Here is a 15,230-nt window from a genome sequence, read left to right as displayed (position 1 = left end):
TGTCAGATGGCATATCTCAATTATTCCTTGTTCAATGCGTGCGTAAGGGATCAAATATTTCAACCAATTCATGATAATTAACAGAGTTTAAATCACAAAGTTTAATTGGTGGTATCATAATTTGCAACATCTTATCGTAAAATTGTGACAGCTTGCTTCCTAATTAGTGCTTTCTACAAGCCCCTGTGCGAGATCCTTCGTCCCCTCATCTCTACGGAGCGTTCGATCATCTTGATGGAGCTTCTCGAGGGTTCTTTACAGATGCCCCAAGGATAAGACTGGGCATTTCGTCTGCTTTTGGGAGACTTCATGATCGTCAATCTATGTTCCAAGAATGAGCAGGCCGAGGTATAAGCTAATGTTGTCCTGAATTTGTGAGACTTTGTTCTTACCTTCGTCGCCATTTGATTTGGTCATCAGATGGAGGTCATCATTAGATTATCCTTTTTCATATTAAATCACCATGCGTGTTCAATCGAAATAGTCTTTCATTCGCCAAATTAGGTAGCACTTCTCGTTGGCAATGTTTGCATCAGTTCTGCGTTCCACAGTCTTTTTGTAGACTTTTGTATACCAATTTTGTAGGCTTGTATCGTATGAGTGTGCAAAATGATAAAAGAAATGGGTATTTAGCAGTTTGTATGTGCACCGATGTTGTCTTTGAATTAACTTGTCTTTGAATTACTAACTAGCGTAGTAGAAAGAATTTTAAGTAGGAAGATTTTGCTTTTACCGTTATGAAAATATTGATATTTTTTTCACAATGGGATGATCACTAGAGTGATTCACAACGCAGAGTTGACTTGCGTAGCATATAACAATAGGCCAACTTTAGCTAGACAATGGCATTATTTTGAAGAAAAAGAGAAAGCTAAAAGCAAAAAAATAGAGGAACAAAAGATTCAACAGAGGGTAATCCCACCTAAATTGTTGTTTGGACGAAACATCAGTCTCATTAATCTGCTATATATTTCTCTAGACCAAATATTGACTTCCTCTGTTCTGGAATCAATCTAACATTTGGATTCATACTAGTGTCATTAGGTCAATACTGAATATACTAGCCTCTTTTTGCCTCCCTGTATATTTTCCATGCGAATCTACTTCTGTCGCTTGCAATGGATTATCTCTATATTTCTCAACATCCTCTCCTATTCTGGAAATGCAAGTAAATTTTAAGCTAAATAAATCTTCACTCTACACAGACTCTTTATAACAGTTTGACAAAAGATTGATCACTTGCATTGCCTATTGCCTGTTCAGATAGATAATTAAAATGATATTTTATGCACACCATTTATCTTCTATTTGAATGGTGTCACATTTGCTTACTCAGCTTGTCTTTATATTCAAAAATATCATAGGTGTGCCGGCCCAATATCGTGGATGATCAAGTTATCGACCAACAAATTGCTGACATACACGCTCCTTGAAGATAAGGAGACAAAGGAACCTAAAAAATATTCAAAAAAGAAGAGTTAGAATAACGCCAGGATAGATTCCAGCAAACTACTTCGATGCTCAAGTTAGGGTATTGCGTAAGGAAAAAGTTTAAGGACTTAGAGAAGTTAGGGTTTTGTGTACATACTTGTACCCATAGACATGAGTAATCTTTTTTAGAGTTGTTAATATTAGTTTAAAATATGTTCCAAAACACACGTTCCAATTTAAAAAGGTTCTGAAATATATACTTCTGTTCCGATATACTTGTTCCAATTGTCTATGTCTTCCAGGATATTTTTTTATTTCTTCGAGAGAAACAGTCTTAGAGTTTCCTGATCTTACGACAAATCGGTTCGTTGGACTCAACTTGAGATTGGTACGGAGTCAACGTGAGAGATCAAAGTTGAAACTCGAAGCTAAGATAAGATCGACACCGGAGGCCAAGTAAACGCCTAGGTCGGAACCCAAGGTCGAGAGCCGAGGCTGGGATGAGGTTGCACTTGAGGCCCAGTAAACGCCTAGGTCGGAACCCGAGGTTGAGACCCGAGACTGGGATGAAGTCGACACTTGAGGTCGAGTAAGCCTAGGTCCTAGGTTGGGATGAGGTTGGCACCTGAGAGAGTCGAGACCCAAGGTTAGGATGAGAGGTTGACACCTAAGGTCAAGTAAGCACCTAGGTCGAGTAACTCGAGGTTGAGACTCAAGACTGGAATGAGGTTGGCACGTGAGGCCGAATAAACGCCTGAGTTGGAACTCGAAGTCGAAATCAGAGGCTGAGATGATGTCGGCACTTGAAGTTACGTAAGCGCCTAGGTCAAAATCCGAGGTCGAGATTCGACGTTGAGATGAGATCAGTATTTGAGACCAAGTAAACGGCAAGGTCAAAATCCGAAATCAAGATTCAAGGCTGAAATGAGATCTAACACTTGAGTTGATTGGTGATCGACCCCTTTTATCTAATCTTTCTTGATCTAATTGATCCTATTATTCCTCTTTAGAAGGTCATGTGGTGGTTACATAGCAGCCACGTGGTAGCTCCACAATTCCGCCGTGTCAATGTGATAGATTGTTATGTTCATCATGCGTTTACAATTTGAATGGTACTTCATTCAATTTTTTTTTCTAGTGTATTAATTATTCCAAGTGTTTTACAGGCACATTTTTTATACTGCAGAGGCTAAAGAGATATAGATTTGCAGGAATACTCCCCTAGGAGCTACTTAACACCATATACTACTATCTCACAACATTTTTGTTGGTCTGGTGAGTTTTTCGTTATTTTCATACCCAGACTTGCATACTTTGTAAACTGTGCTTGACAAGTGTGATTTATACACAAGGTAAACGGAGCACGTAGGCTTTTTCCCTCTCTCCTATTCAAAATTCACCGAAACTCCATCATGTTTACTTGTAGCCCGTCGGCAAGACCTTCCAAATCATCGTTTCCTATTGCTTTTCAATTAGCAGCATTCTAGAAAACGGCATCGATGGAAGAGCAGTACAGAACAAGCCAATCAGTCTTCACTGGCGTTTTTGAAGCTAGCGTCGCCTGTCAACATTTTCCCGGCTATCGCATCGCAATCAAGGAGCTGGTCCCCCTGCGCCAGCCGTACACACCCCCCCTAAAGCGCATTGCGCTTCCCGATAAGAGCAGCGGCGGCCATCACGACGCAATAACTCAGAGCTCACGAGAATCCACCGTCTGCAAGGACGCCTGTCATGCCGCCCCGGACCCATACGCCTTGCCACACAGCTCATCCGTCCTCACTTTGCTCAGTGAATGATTAACTTGTTCCTGCGTTGGAACGGCAAGAAGGCCCACATCCCACTCCAGTGTCAGTTATATTTATCTTTATCTAGCATTTTTGGTTCTTCACATCTCCAGAGCTAACAAAACATAGCAGCCATCATCATACAACCTCCTAATTCTGAGCTCTACTCCACTATATTGTGGTCACCTTGTGTCAAAACATAATACATAATGTAACTCTAACATATTCAAATGGAATTTTGCGATATCACCTCGCCAAACTTGAGGAAGAGCTGCGCGTCAGACGTGCTCTGTGAGGTAACACAACTCAGCGCGTTCTGGGTCTTGATGTTAGCATACTGATCGACGTAGCTGGGCACCAGCGGCGGCTGCAGCTGGGCCTGCTTTGGGGTTGGGTCTGGCTGCACGAGGCATCTGAGCACGCGGCTCACCTCGTGCATGGTCGGCCGGTCTGAGGGTTGCCTTTTGGTGCAGAGGAGCGCCAGTTGAAACACCTTTTTCACGTCCCCGAGATCTTTGCATGTTGAGGAAACGTCCGGATCCACCGTCTCCATGACAGCATTACTAGAGGCCTTGCACAATATCTGTTAGAGAAACACAAATGGATGATAAGTTTTAGATTAGATGAATTTAGCGACCATGGACTGACTGTAATAAGATGATTACCAACTGATGAAGATTAGACTCATTGTCGACGGCCTTCCTCCCAGTCAGAAGCTCAAGTAGGACAATGCCAAAGCTATAAACATCAGACTTCTCATTCAATCTAGAAGTCCGAGCATACTCCGGATCAATGTATCCGATTGTGCCCATCACATAGGTGGACGTATGAGTCTTGGAGACACAAAGGCTCTTTGCAATGCCAAAATCTGTGAGATGAGGTTCATAATCTTTGTCCAGGAGTATGTTTGAAGACTTAACATCTCGATGAATGATGCGGGGGCTACAGTCATGGTGGAGGTAAGCCAGACCTTGTGCCGAACCGAGGGCGATATGAAGCCGAGCATCCCAATCCAGCTTTTTCTTTTTTGCAGGACCTGTAAGTTGAAAAAAACAAGACATTGTCATCATCTAGCTTCTCCAATAAGAAAGGAATGCTACAGTTTGTCTGGAAACGGGCATTTCCAAAGAGAATAGCTTTATAATCAAACATGAAATTATAGAAAGAATGCATACCGTGTAGGATATCCCATAGGCTACCATTCTCCATGTAATCATAAAAGAGGAGGTTGCCGAAGGGGGACAAGGAGTATCCTTGGAGGCTGACCAGATTTCTATGCTTGATACTCCCCACGGTCTCGAGTTCGGTTTCGAATTCCTTCAAATTGTGGGGATGCTGAGAATACAATCTCTTGATAGCTACTGGTTTGCAGCTCTTCAGAACACATTTGTATACTGTGCTTGATGCACCATAACCAATAATATATTTCTCACTGAGGTTTTCTGTCATTCTCATAATATCCTCATACACATGAAGGGCCATATTCATGTGAAGGATCACCAGCTTTGGAGAAATAGTATGAACTGCAATATTACAACCAGATTAAATAGCAAGGAGCCAACGATAAAAAAAAAATAGAAAGAAAATTGAGCTCGAAAACACATTGATTTATGTAACAAAAATTCTTCCAACAAAGAAATCAATATGATAACTAAAACGAGGAATTGATATTTAAATCTATCAGGTTTACATAAAAAGACTTTTAGGATAATTGTAGTTTTATGGCACAATCATCCATAAGGCTACCTGGTTTATGTATTGAGCCATCTGAAAATGGAGATTGTTTGTGCGGTCGACAGGCGAGAACCAAGACCGCCAAGAGGATTAACAAAGCACCCAAGGCACTGCCCCAAATGACAGCTTTTGAGAATGAAGCTGCATAGGAAAAAAAACTCTATTAGCTTATTCGATAATCTATGTTCTGTTGCAATCTAATATAATCAATTAAAACAATTTTGTGAAGGAAATTCATAGATTGTCGTACAAAATACAAACAACAAATAGCAGATGCATCTAGGAAATTCCTAGATTATTGTACAAAGAGTTATACCTCTCTGTGGTGGATGGGAGTGGCAAGGAGAGCTTAGCCAATAGCCACAAAGACCAGGATTTCCTACAAAACTGTGCAAAAAGTAGAAAAAGAATTGATTAAAAAATCCTAATGATCAACCTTAGAAATGGGAACATGAGAGATTTACATGCTATGCAATGAGATTGGTTAATATAGTTTCCAACAGAAGGTGGATTCTTGCTAAGGAACTAAATCATGAATAGTCTACAATTCCTCACCTCTCAGGAGAAAATCGAGAGAAGTTGTAATCTGTGGGAACATCACCAACTAAATTATTATTGGACAGATTCCTGTTTGCCGAAACGGAATCAATTAGATGGTCAAATATTTCATTTTCAAAACACAACATGTGATCTTTCTAGAGTCACTTACAGGGCAATGAGACTTGGACAGTTAGTGAGAGTTGTGATACCACCAGACAAATTGTTGTTTTCCAAATTCCTGCAACAAAGTTTAGCATTCATGAGGCAGAATAAAATTTCTCTAATCTGATTTAGTGGTTTCAAAAGTAAACTGCAAATACATCCACAGAGAGGCATACAGTGTGACCAGATTCTGAAGCAGTCCAAGTTCCTCAGGAATCGTATTGGACAAATAGTTTTTTGACAAATCACTGAAATTTACACCAAGAATAATCAAGATTAATAGAGTTGTATGTAGAAACAAATATTGATATCTATAAAATCCCAGCAAAATGGTAATGTATCTTACATCTCTTCAATACTCCTTAAGTTTCCGAATTCAGCAGGTATGTTACCAGAAATTTGATTGTTGCTCAAATTCCTAGAAATTGATAGACAGAAGCATCAGAGGAAGTTTAGAATGATGAAATATATTTTAGAAAAAAAGAACTCACAATTTCAGGAGGTGTTCTAAACCACCAATAGAGGGTGGTATGGGACCATTCATCTCATTGCACGATATGTCTCTGCAGAAGATCAGTCCATCATGTTATGAAGTGAAGAAAAAAAATGTAGCATGATGCCATAGTCGCTTTTAGTGACTTGAACTCAATAAGATTACTCACAGAGTGTCCAAATTACTGATTTTTGACAATTCAATGGGTATAGATCCCTTTAATCTGTTAGATGAGAGGTTCCTGCATTCCCAAAAAGTTTCTTCTTATTAAGCAATCAATTACATGTTGGTAGTTTAAGGTTTACCAATTGTTGTATATGATATTAGCGAAGCACTGAAGCTAAGCAACTGAAGACTCTTTAACCTTTAAAAATTACAGCCAACGATCTAGTAGACTTTGAATTTTAAAGTCATCAAACTAAACACAGGTATATTCAAATATAACATTAACATGCATAAATGAGAATGCATAGGAGCATAAATGAGATTATATAAGAGCATACGACAAAGCATGAGGCTTCCCATACACATTTTAGCTTGGACAAGAATTAAACAAGAGCCCCTGTTCAAAAGGTCAAAGGGGCATCTTTTTTCCATAAGTTCGAAAGGATGCCTCTATTCCAAGTGTTCTATCATAAGTGATCTTAAATCACCATTACCCATCAATCTAAAGAAATCAAACTAGCCACCCAACAATCTAACATGCATGTCTAAGCAACCTCACGTAGTACACTTTGATCAAAAGTCCTATGAGTTATAAATTTAATATTATATTATATTATATGTATTATATATATATATATATATATATATATATATATATTTATAGCTCAATTTATATTACTTCCATCTCTATTCCCTTTTTAATATAACTCATATAAGAGTTTTGATTAAAATTGCTTAAGTGCACACATTAGACCATTTGGATAGCCAATCGAATTTTTTAGATTGGGTAAGAGTCAAATATTTTAGGAGGGTTGATAAAGGTAAATTGTTTAGGAAACCAAGTGAAACAATCGTACTTTTGATTTTTGCCTTTTAGCTTTTATTTCCTTAGTAATGGAAGTTCTGTGAATGATTGCTTTTATGCTCAAGAAGGAAGCAGTAACAGTCATATTTATCCATGGTCAACTACAATCACAAAAACATTCAATTGGAAATTATGAGATAAAGAAACATGAACAAACAGGAAGCTACACTAAAAATATCAAGAGTTAATATTGACGAAACTTCAAAGTATAAACAAAGTAATAACATCTCACAGGTATGTCATGCTCTCCAGTTTCTTAAATGCTCGGGGAATGGTCCCATGTAGTTTATTGCCACGTGCATTTCTGCAATGCAGTCAAGGAATCAGTTGTATTGAAAACAGTTACAGCGAATAAGACATCTGGATCAATAAAAGAATCTGCTTACAAACTATTTAGATTCACACATGAACTCAAATTTTCAGGGATAGGTCCCTCCAGATTGTTGTTTGCAATATTCCTGCAGAGATTAGATTAACAATCATTAGAAATATATTGTGAAAGTACTAACACAATCCTAACGTCAACGAAATGCTTCCAAATGGACATACAAGTCAAACAAATCAGTGAGGTTTCCAAGCTCAGGTGGAATGTAACCAGTGAACTGATTATCATTCAGCTCCCTGCAAAAATGATTCAATTTAGATGATAGAAAACCAAAAATCCACCATTTTTTTGCAGTGAAAATGTCTGCTTACAAGTAGTGAAGCCTTGTCATGTTACCAAGCTCTGGTGGAATAGACCCAGTCAACTTGTTACCTTGCAGATACCTGTTTTAAGAAAAGCCATCAATGTCTTAAACGAAAGATCTTATCTCAGACCACAAACATTATTGAGCACTTGTCAATTTAGTGGCTGCAGAACCATACGCCATTTAGAAAAAAATGCAACATATAGTCAGACATCAATCTAGGTATGATGTGTATGAAGATTTCGAAGATATGGTCTTAGCAAAGCAGGCCAAACAATCATCTTCAAGAATTTAATACTCTATCAACAATGTACTTGCAAAACAAGATTTGCAACCGACTATTTAAGACTTACAGCTTCTCAGTATAGGTCAAATTACCCAAAATAGGAGGAATTGGTCCACTAAGAAGATTGCAACTCAAATCTCTGCAATATAAGAGTAGTAGCAATTAAACATTGGAATCTTACTATGAACAGAGTTTCAATATTGTGACAGCTAAAACCAAAATTTAACCTAGTGCAATCTAAGCATATGGAGCAGAAAGATCAAAGAAAATAAGTAATGATGAATTAGTCATGTATCTTACAGTACGGCAAGAGCTTGCATCAAGCCAATCACAGGAGGAATGGGTCCAGTAAATTTGTTCCCTTGCAAAGATCTAACATGGATTATATCAATAAGAATCTTGCCATGTTTATGATACAAGAATCAGTCGACTATTCTAGACAATAAATAAGATTACTGCCCCCTTACAGTGTAGCAATTTGCAAAAATCCAATATTAAACGGAATTTCTCCAGAAAGCTGATTGTATGACAAGTCCCTACATTGCAAAAGAGAAGTCATTTCTTGCTATGCAAATGTTAACTTCATTCATAAAATGGAAATGATACGTACAAAACCTGAAAACTGGTGCAATTCCCAATGCTCTCCGGGATATTTCCAGTCAAGCTGTTGTTCTTCACATCACTGATAGAGTTCTTTTTGTAAGAAATAATCATAGAACTTGATTTTCCTGTTGGTCATGAATATCTTAACATTGTTAACTTACAAGTACCACAACCCAGTCAATTGACACATATCAGGGGACAAATTTCCTTCCAACCTATTACCGCGGAGCCCCCTGACAAAAAATCATAATTGAAGTTCACCAGTGGAAAATGCATAATTAAAACTAAAAAAAAGAAAATACAAACTAGGCATCTATTAATAATACTACTAGTAATGTAAAATTGTGGCCAATAAAAAATTCCCAGGGCTGCTTACAAGTACTGTAACACTTCATTCCAGTAGATAAGCCTTGGTATTTCGCCACTCAATTTATTTTGAGCAAGGTCCCTGCAGTTTGGTCAATGGTAGAAGAATAAGATCCTTTGATAAATAGATGAATGAGAAAACAAAATACTTACAATATCTTCAAGTTTGGAATTTGCGACAAAGTTGAAGGAATAGGTCCAACCAATTGATTGTTCTTCAATATCCTACAAGATAGGAGGTGATTATCAGCAAATTATAATGCTGAATACTGACTAATGCTTTTTTACAGCACATGTGTATCAACTAATCAGTTCTTACAAGTTCTCCAATTGCTTCAGCTTTGATATTGAAAAAGGTATGTCCCCAAAGATGTTGTTGTAAGACAAGTCTCTGAGAGTCAAAATTTATTAGCAAACTAACCCAACAAAGAAGGTACACTTGGGTTCACCTCAGTTTAGCAGACATTAATAAACATCTAGGAGGTTTAAAGCCATTTAGCAAAACATCATGATCATGATTGTGATTAAGAAAAGGAATTCATGTGATCATACTCACAATGTTTTCAATGAGGAACAAGCACCAATCTCATCTGGGATTTGTCCAGACAATCGATTTGCCTTCAGATCACTTTTCAGAGACACCAGAGAAACAATAAGCACAACTCTTGGGTAGTTGAGCATACATATATATATCATGCAGATAGAGGAGTGGATTTGAGGTATCTTACATAGAAACGAGGCTCTTTAGGTTTCCAATAGCAGAAGATATCTCCCCATCAAGATTCAAGCCAGATAGATTACTGAAATTTCACAGCAAATGAAAAACAAAAAAAAAAAAACATTAGATGATTCAAGTTTTCAAGACATCTCATCATAAGAATAAACAACAGGCTTTGATTTTGTATTCTTACAGTGCCACAACACTAAATGTTACATTGTCACAAGCGACCCCTCGCCACAAACAATAGTCAGAAGATGGAGCATCCGTCCAATCATACAATATATTGCCTACATTACGGAATGACTTCTTGATCTCCATTAATACGGCACCTAAACCAGGAAAAAAATAGTGGATTGCAGAGTATAGTTAAAAATGGTTGCATATTAATACTTATAAATTCTTGATCCCTATGATCAGCAGTGAAAATATTAAAATATGTTTCGACTAGAACCCATGACCATTAATTAAAAAAAAACAAATAAAGCAACTCTTTTAAGCTAACCATATTGCGATCATATAGCTACTAAAAGATCCACGTAGTTGGGCTGTAGCTGAAATCTTTCTTGAATACCCAAAATTGGAGGATATGTTGGATAGTGTAGCGCGCTTAAACTAAAACTGAGAGGAAAACAAAGATAAGGAGTAAAAGAAAAAATAAAAACTTGATACAAGTGTGTTTTAACTTGACAGGATAGTGCTTATAGATTTGTATGAATATATAATATAGGTTGAATATTCATTGAAAGAAGAAACTCTTGTACCACCTACTGAAAAGACCAAGCAAAGCAAGAAAATCTGGCGTCAAATGAAGATAAAATTGCCGAGCTAGGGAAGCTAAACCACTAACAGAGTAGTAGAATAGAAATAGACATGCGGAAGTTTTAAGTCTTTAGGAGACGCCATTAAAGAAAACGATCCCAGACAAAATAAAAAATCATAGTGGATCAAACAAAAGGAGAAGGAAATTACAGAACCAGAAAGTGTACTTCCATCCCGATAAAATATTAAGCGAAGTAATGTGTGCCTCGAACAGATTATTGGAATAGAATAATAAGGTGAAGATCCGAGAGGCAGTCCTTAATATCCCCCATTCATTCTCTCGGGACACAACAAATAAACAAAAAAAAAAAATCCAAACTTGCAGGATTCATAGCTCACCGTCGCTTGCTTCGCCAGGTACCGAGCTCAAAGCCCCAAGCAGGACCAAGACGGCGAGCCCGCCCCACCGCACGGCCATTGCCGGAAGGCACTACGAGGTGGAGATCCAAGATCCGATCTTTCGTGCCAAACGGAATCGTCCACAGCGGAAAGGAGGCAATGGGAGAGAGGAAGAGGAACAGCGCCGTCTTCTTCGGCGACGCAGCTGTCCTACTTACTGCCGCAGCTGCTGCAGCACTAGGAGGATTCGGCGAACGAAAAGGAGGGAGATTTCATAGAGGAGAGCAAGAAAGAGACGGGAATCACATCACGATGAGGTTGCTCGATGGGTCACATCACTCTGCAGCGCCTCTGAATACAGTTCATCGCTCATTCACCCTCTTTTACTTCCCCTCTGCGGCTGCGCTGCCTCGGAGACAGAGAGAGAGAGAAAGAGAGAGAAGAGATAGAGGCTGGTGCAGGCAGCTTATGGCATCGGCATTGGCAGCGTAGAGGTGGCAGATATACGTACTTTTTCTTGCTCAATTTTTTTGGAATTTTTCCATGGACCTTTTTAAGTAGATCGGCAACTACTAACCATTACTCTCTAACTGAGGAGTGATGATGAGTGCTCCCTCCCTCCCTCCCTCCCTCCCTGGGAGTGTGGTAGCGTAGCAGTAGAGTACAGTGCAGCGGGAGGGGAGGAGTGGAGCCTTACTGTGTGGTGCCTTTCGCCTCAACTCAGCTTCATGCAGACAGAGATGTCATGTGAGGTGTGTAATGGGATTGGGTCACTGACAGGATATGGAAAATCACATGGCATGGAAAGCTCTTTGTTTCCTTCCCCTCCGCCATGGCTGGCCTCGGCTCGGCTCGGCTCGGCTCGGCTCGGCTGATTTACGTCTAATTCGATTGCATTGTCGAAAATATATCAAATATATAAACAATTAGTAAATCACTATTAAAAATGCAGGTGGTTTGATCAGCTCACATGACCAATCACGAGTCAGGCATAGGCTTCCTGATACCTGAGTCTAATTCAAAATAAATAAATAAATATAAAGCAGTAGAAACAAATATTAAAAAAAGTATTTTTTTGCTTGGTCGAATAAAACTAAAAATTGTTGAAGTTTTTTGATTGCCGATATAATTTAAAAAAAAAGTTGTACAGATTTTATCTCGAACAACAAGAATATGTCAATAGAGAAACTAACATGATAAAAACTAAAAATTGTTGAAGTTTTACTTTTATTTTTTAAAATAATAATAAAAATGAAAAAGTTATTTGTCATGTAATAATTAAGGTAGATGGTTAAATTGGTATATTACTTTTGATGTAATTTAGTGAGAATTTTTTTTAAAAAAACATCAATAAAACTTTAAATTTGATTTGAAAGTATAAATAAATGTATAATTATAATATAATAATTAATTTAATGCATATCTTATGTAATTACGTTGACAATGCCCAAGTTTGTTCTACACTCGCTCGGTCAAAGTTTCTACTTGTTTGAATAGTACGTTATTTTTAAAAGACAAACAAGGCGGAGGAAAACCGATTGTGATTTCATCATCATGTGCGATCAAAATCGATTAGTACAAGCAAAAGAAAAACCTCGGTCAAATAAATATTATTATTTAATATGACAAAAAGAATAGGGATCATATATTTCTTTTAGTCCTGACGTACAAATCTTAAAATAAAAAACAAAAGAATTTTTTTCACTCCGTATAAAGACCAAATATAACCCCTTCTTAAAACTCATACATAACAGTGTGACAACAGCTTGAGATGTTTTGTTTTTTAGTTTTTCTTTAAAAATTTATTTACATATGAATCTGATGTTATCTGGCTATACAGATGCATATTCTGCCCTTAGACATCCATTATTGGCATATTAAATGAAGTTGGTGTCCAAAGTTAATTCACTCAGATACATGATAAATGGATAATAAAATCTTCAAGAGATTGAGATCTCTCCCATGTCTCTCAGAAAATGAAGGATCGAACACTAGCAGCATCTCATTCATTCCGAGTGACCCACCTTTGATAATTAACATGTGAAGTTCCAAATGAAGAAGTTTTGAGTGTTTTGATGGTGCCCCGACCGATTATCTGTAATCTAGCAAGCTCAAACATGTCAAAAGTTCAAATAAGGCGATGCTCATATACTTACCTTAATCTGGGCACTATCAATGAAGTATGCATGGAGCTTTATCGACAGATCCAAATGTTAATTCCAGATCTACAAGTCTATGATGATGTAAAGAAATTAAATTAATCAAATATCAAAAAAATTATAACCGAAGTCTCTAGTACCAAGTTTGTCAAACCTATACTTTTTGCCAAACAAAACCAGGCCACTTGGGAGCACCATTTTTCTAACACCACCTCCCCTCTTCTTCCTCCAAAACTGGTTTGCATGAATGTACTGATGAGAACTCACTCAGTGTGTCCGCTGGTTGGCACAAAAAATAGCTCCAAGGCAGAAAGGAACCAAGACTAGGACTAGACAGAGACCTCAAACTTGATTGACATAATATTTATTTTTTGAATTAATTAACATTCTTGCATTTTTGTGATCTAATCATACATTAAACCCTTAAACAATGGCCAGAATATGTCAATAGAGGCGCGAGTAACAAAATATGTCACAAGGTTCATACCCACAAACCTTCTTCTCGATAAATGTATTCAGTGGCTTGCAAAATTCCAGAATATTTTGAAGACCTATACTAGTCTCTTTGACATATGACCCATGGAGATGTTGGCTCTAGCTGAACCTGAAATTGACCAGTAAAAACATTTCTTGGATATCGTCAAGTGCAGAAAAAATGTATAAAAATATGAAAGATAATGATTATCCATTAAGTGAAAAAGTAAAAGTGAAAATATTATATATATATACACATATTGAATCATAAATTAGTGTTATTTCATTCCCAGATGAATAAATTCTTCTTCAATGTAACCCACCCTCCCATAAGAACTATTCATTCTCCAAAGGAAGTTAGTGACGAATTTAGGTGTAAATTGATTAACTATAAATCCAGAACAGTTGCAGTTAATAATCTTGGAGAGTTGCAATTAATAATCTTAGTCCTTTAAACCTGAAAAAGAAATACAAAAAACTAAACATCTTACTCATGTTTATCTACACTAATATATGAAAAAACATTGGCTAAATGGAATATGGAGATCACCAGTCAACAAGGATGAGTCAAATGCATAGCAAAATAATCTAGTACCAATATGGATCGAGCAAGTTGGATAGGTATCAAAAAATGCCAATCAAATCTTTACAAAAATAAAGGCTCAAGCTTTAAAGAAATTAACTAAAATGAGTTAATTCCAGGAAAATAGATTAAGGATTAAATGCCCATCAAAAATCTCGAGTTGTGCTGGAGTTCAAAAACTTGATAGTAGACAGATCAGGTTAATCATCTTTTAGGATTTAAAAGTTTTATTCAATTGATATGCATGAAAATCAATTTATTCTTATAAATTGATTGATGATACTGTTGTTCAGTTTGTGATCATATATAGGATAGTTGTATCGATGTTGTATGCCCATTAACATAGATGTATATGTCAGGAATCTAAGGCTTTCAACCATATTTTGATCTCATTATTTAGCTTCCAAGCCTTATTTTGTTAGTAATTGAACTCAACAATGTTTGGGCTATGCAAGTGTTCAGTAGTCTTACATATGCTAGAGAGCACACATGGTACCACCCCTTTGATTGGTGACGAGAGTAAATGAGAGAACCAGTCTAATCCATATTTACTCTATCATTAATCTTAGTGCCATGGTTTTGGGATAGCATTATGTTTGTTCTAACCTAAAAGGTTACACGCATCAATAGATTAATTGTTCAAATGGCATTATGGGTCAAGGTGTAAAGCATTTAGGAAACAATATGCTGAAAAATAAGTTAACCGGAGATGAAAATACTGAGATGGAGATATAGGAATACTAGAAGTGATTCTCTGTAGCTCCATTGGATTATCAAACATAAAAGGAAATAAATTAAGGTGGTATGGGCATATCCAAAGGCGACCAATTCATGCAGTAATTAGATAAATTGAATTGATTAGGGTTTAAGTGGTGAGGCGAACCAATTCATTCAATAGTTAGATAAATTGAATTGATTGGAGTTTAAGTGGTGATGGCCGATGGGTAGTACAGTTACAAAAAATGATTTAAACAGAGTATATAGTCTCACATGGGTTCAATGGTTGAATAAGGCCCG

General features: G+C 37.2%; 1 protein-coding gene across 2 annotated transcripts in view; it reads right to left on the bottom strand.

The window, feature by feature from the left end:
* Positions 1-3,284: 3,284 nt before the first annotated feature.
* The window catches only part of LOC141825572 (uncharacterized), a 13,384-nt gene continuing 1,438 nt past the window's right edge, over positions 3,285-15,230 (bottom strand). The window contains exons 1-27 of one of the 2 annotated variants that reach the window (XM_074712952.1): positions 10,998-11,116; positions 10,030-10,168; positions 9,847-9,918; positions 9,675-9,746; positions 9,438-9,509; positions 9,272-9,343; positions 9,129-9,200; positions 8,914-8,985; positions 8,760-8,831; positions 8,617-8,685; positions 8,450-8,521; positions 8,217-8,288; positions 7,871-7,942; positions 7,724-7,795; positions 7,561-7,632; positions 7,407-7,478; positions 6,314-6,385; positions 6,143-6,214; positions 5,998-6,069; positions 5,828-5,899; positions 5,659-5,727; positions 5,505-5,576; positions 5,266-5,336; positions 4,962-5,090; positions 4,391-4,738; positions 3,881-4,251; positions 3,285-3,798 (exon numbers count right to left, since the gene is read on the bottom strand). In XM_074712952.1, coding sequence (XP_074569053.1) covers positions 3,442-3,798; positions 3,881-4,251; positions 4,391-4,738; positions 4,962-5,090; positions 5,266-5,336; positions 5,505-5,576; positions 5,659-5,727; positions 5,828-5,899; positions 5,998-6,069; positions 6,143-6,214; positions 6,314-6,385; positions 7,407-7,478; positions 7,561-7,632; positions 7,724-7,795; positions 7,871-7,942; positions 8,217-8,288; positions 8,450-8,521; positions 8,617-8,685; positions 8,760-8,831; positions 8,914-8,985; positions 9,129-9,200; positions 9,272-9,343; positions 9,438-9,509; positions 9,675-9,746; positions 9,847-9,918; positions 10,030-10,168; positions 10,998-11,076 — 2,928 coding nt within the window. In that variant the 5' untranslated portion in view covers positions 11,077-11,116 and the 3' untranslated portion in view covers positions 3,285-3,441. Of the gene's footprint in view, positions 3,799-3,880; positions 4,252-4,390; positions 4,739-4,961; positions 5,091-5,265; positions 5,337-5,504; positions 5,577-5,658; positions 5,728-5,827; positions 5,900-5,997; positions 6,070-6,142; positions 6,215-6,313; positions 6,386-7,406; positions 7,479-7,560; positions 7,633-7,723; positions 7,796-7,870; positions 7,943-8,216; positions 8,289-8,449; positions 8,522-8,616; positions 8,686-8,759; positions 8,832-8,913; positions 8,986-9,128; positions 9,201-9,271; positions 9,344-9,437; positions 9,510-9,674; positions 9,747-9,846; positions 9,919-10,029; positions 10,169-10,997; positions 11,117-15,230 lie in introns of those variants that run through there. The other variant, XM_074712953.1, reaches the window with a different exon arrangement.

This window comes from Curcuma longa, chromosome 3 (genome assembly GCF_044706935.1).
Source record: "Curcuma longa cultivar G26 ecotype Majalengka, Jawa Barat chromosome 3, ITB_CL_G26_1.1, whole genome shotgun sequence".
In the NCBI taxonomy this organism is placed as follows: domain Eukaryota; kingdom Viridiplantae; phylum Streptophyta; class Magnoliopsida; order Zingiberales; family Zingiberaceae; genus Curcuma; species Curcuma longa.
This window is presented reverse-complemented; position numbering and strand designations above follow the sequence as displayed.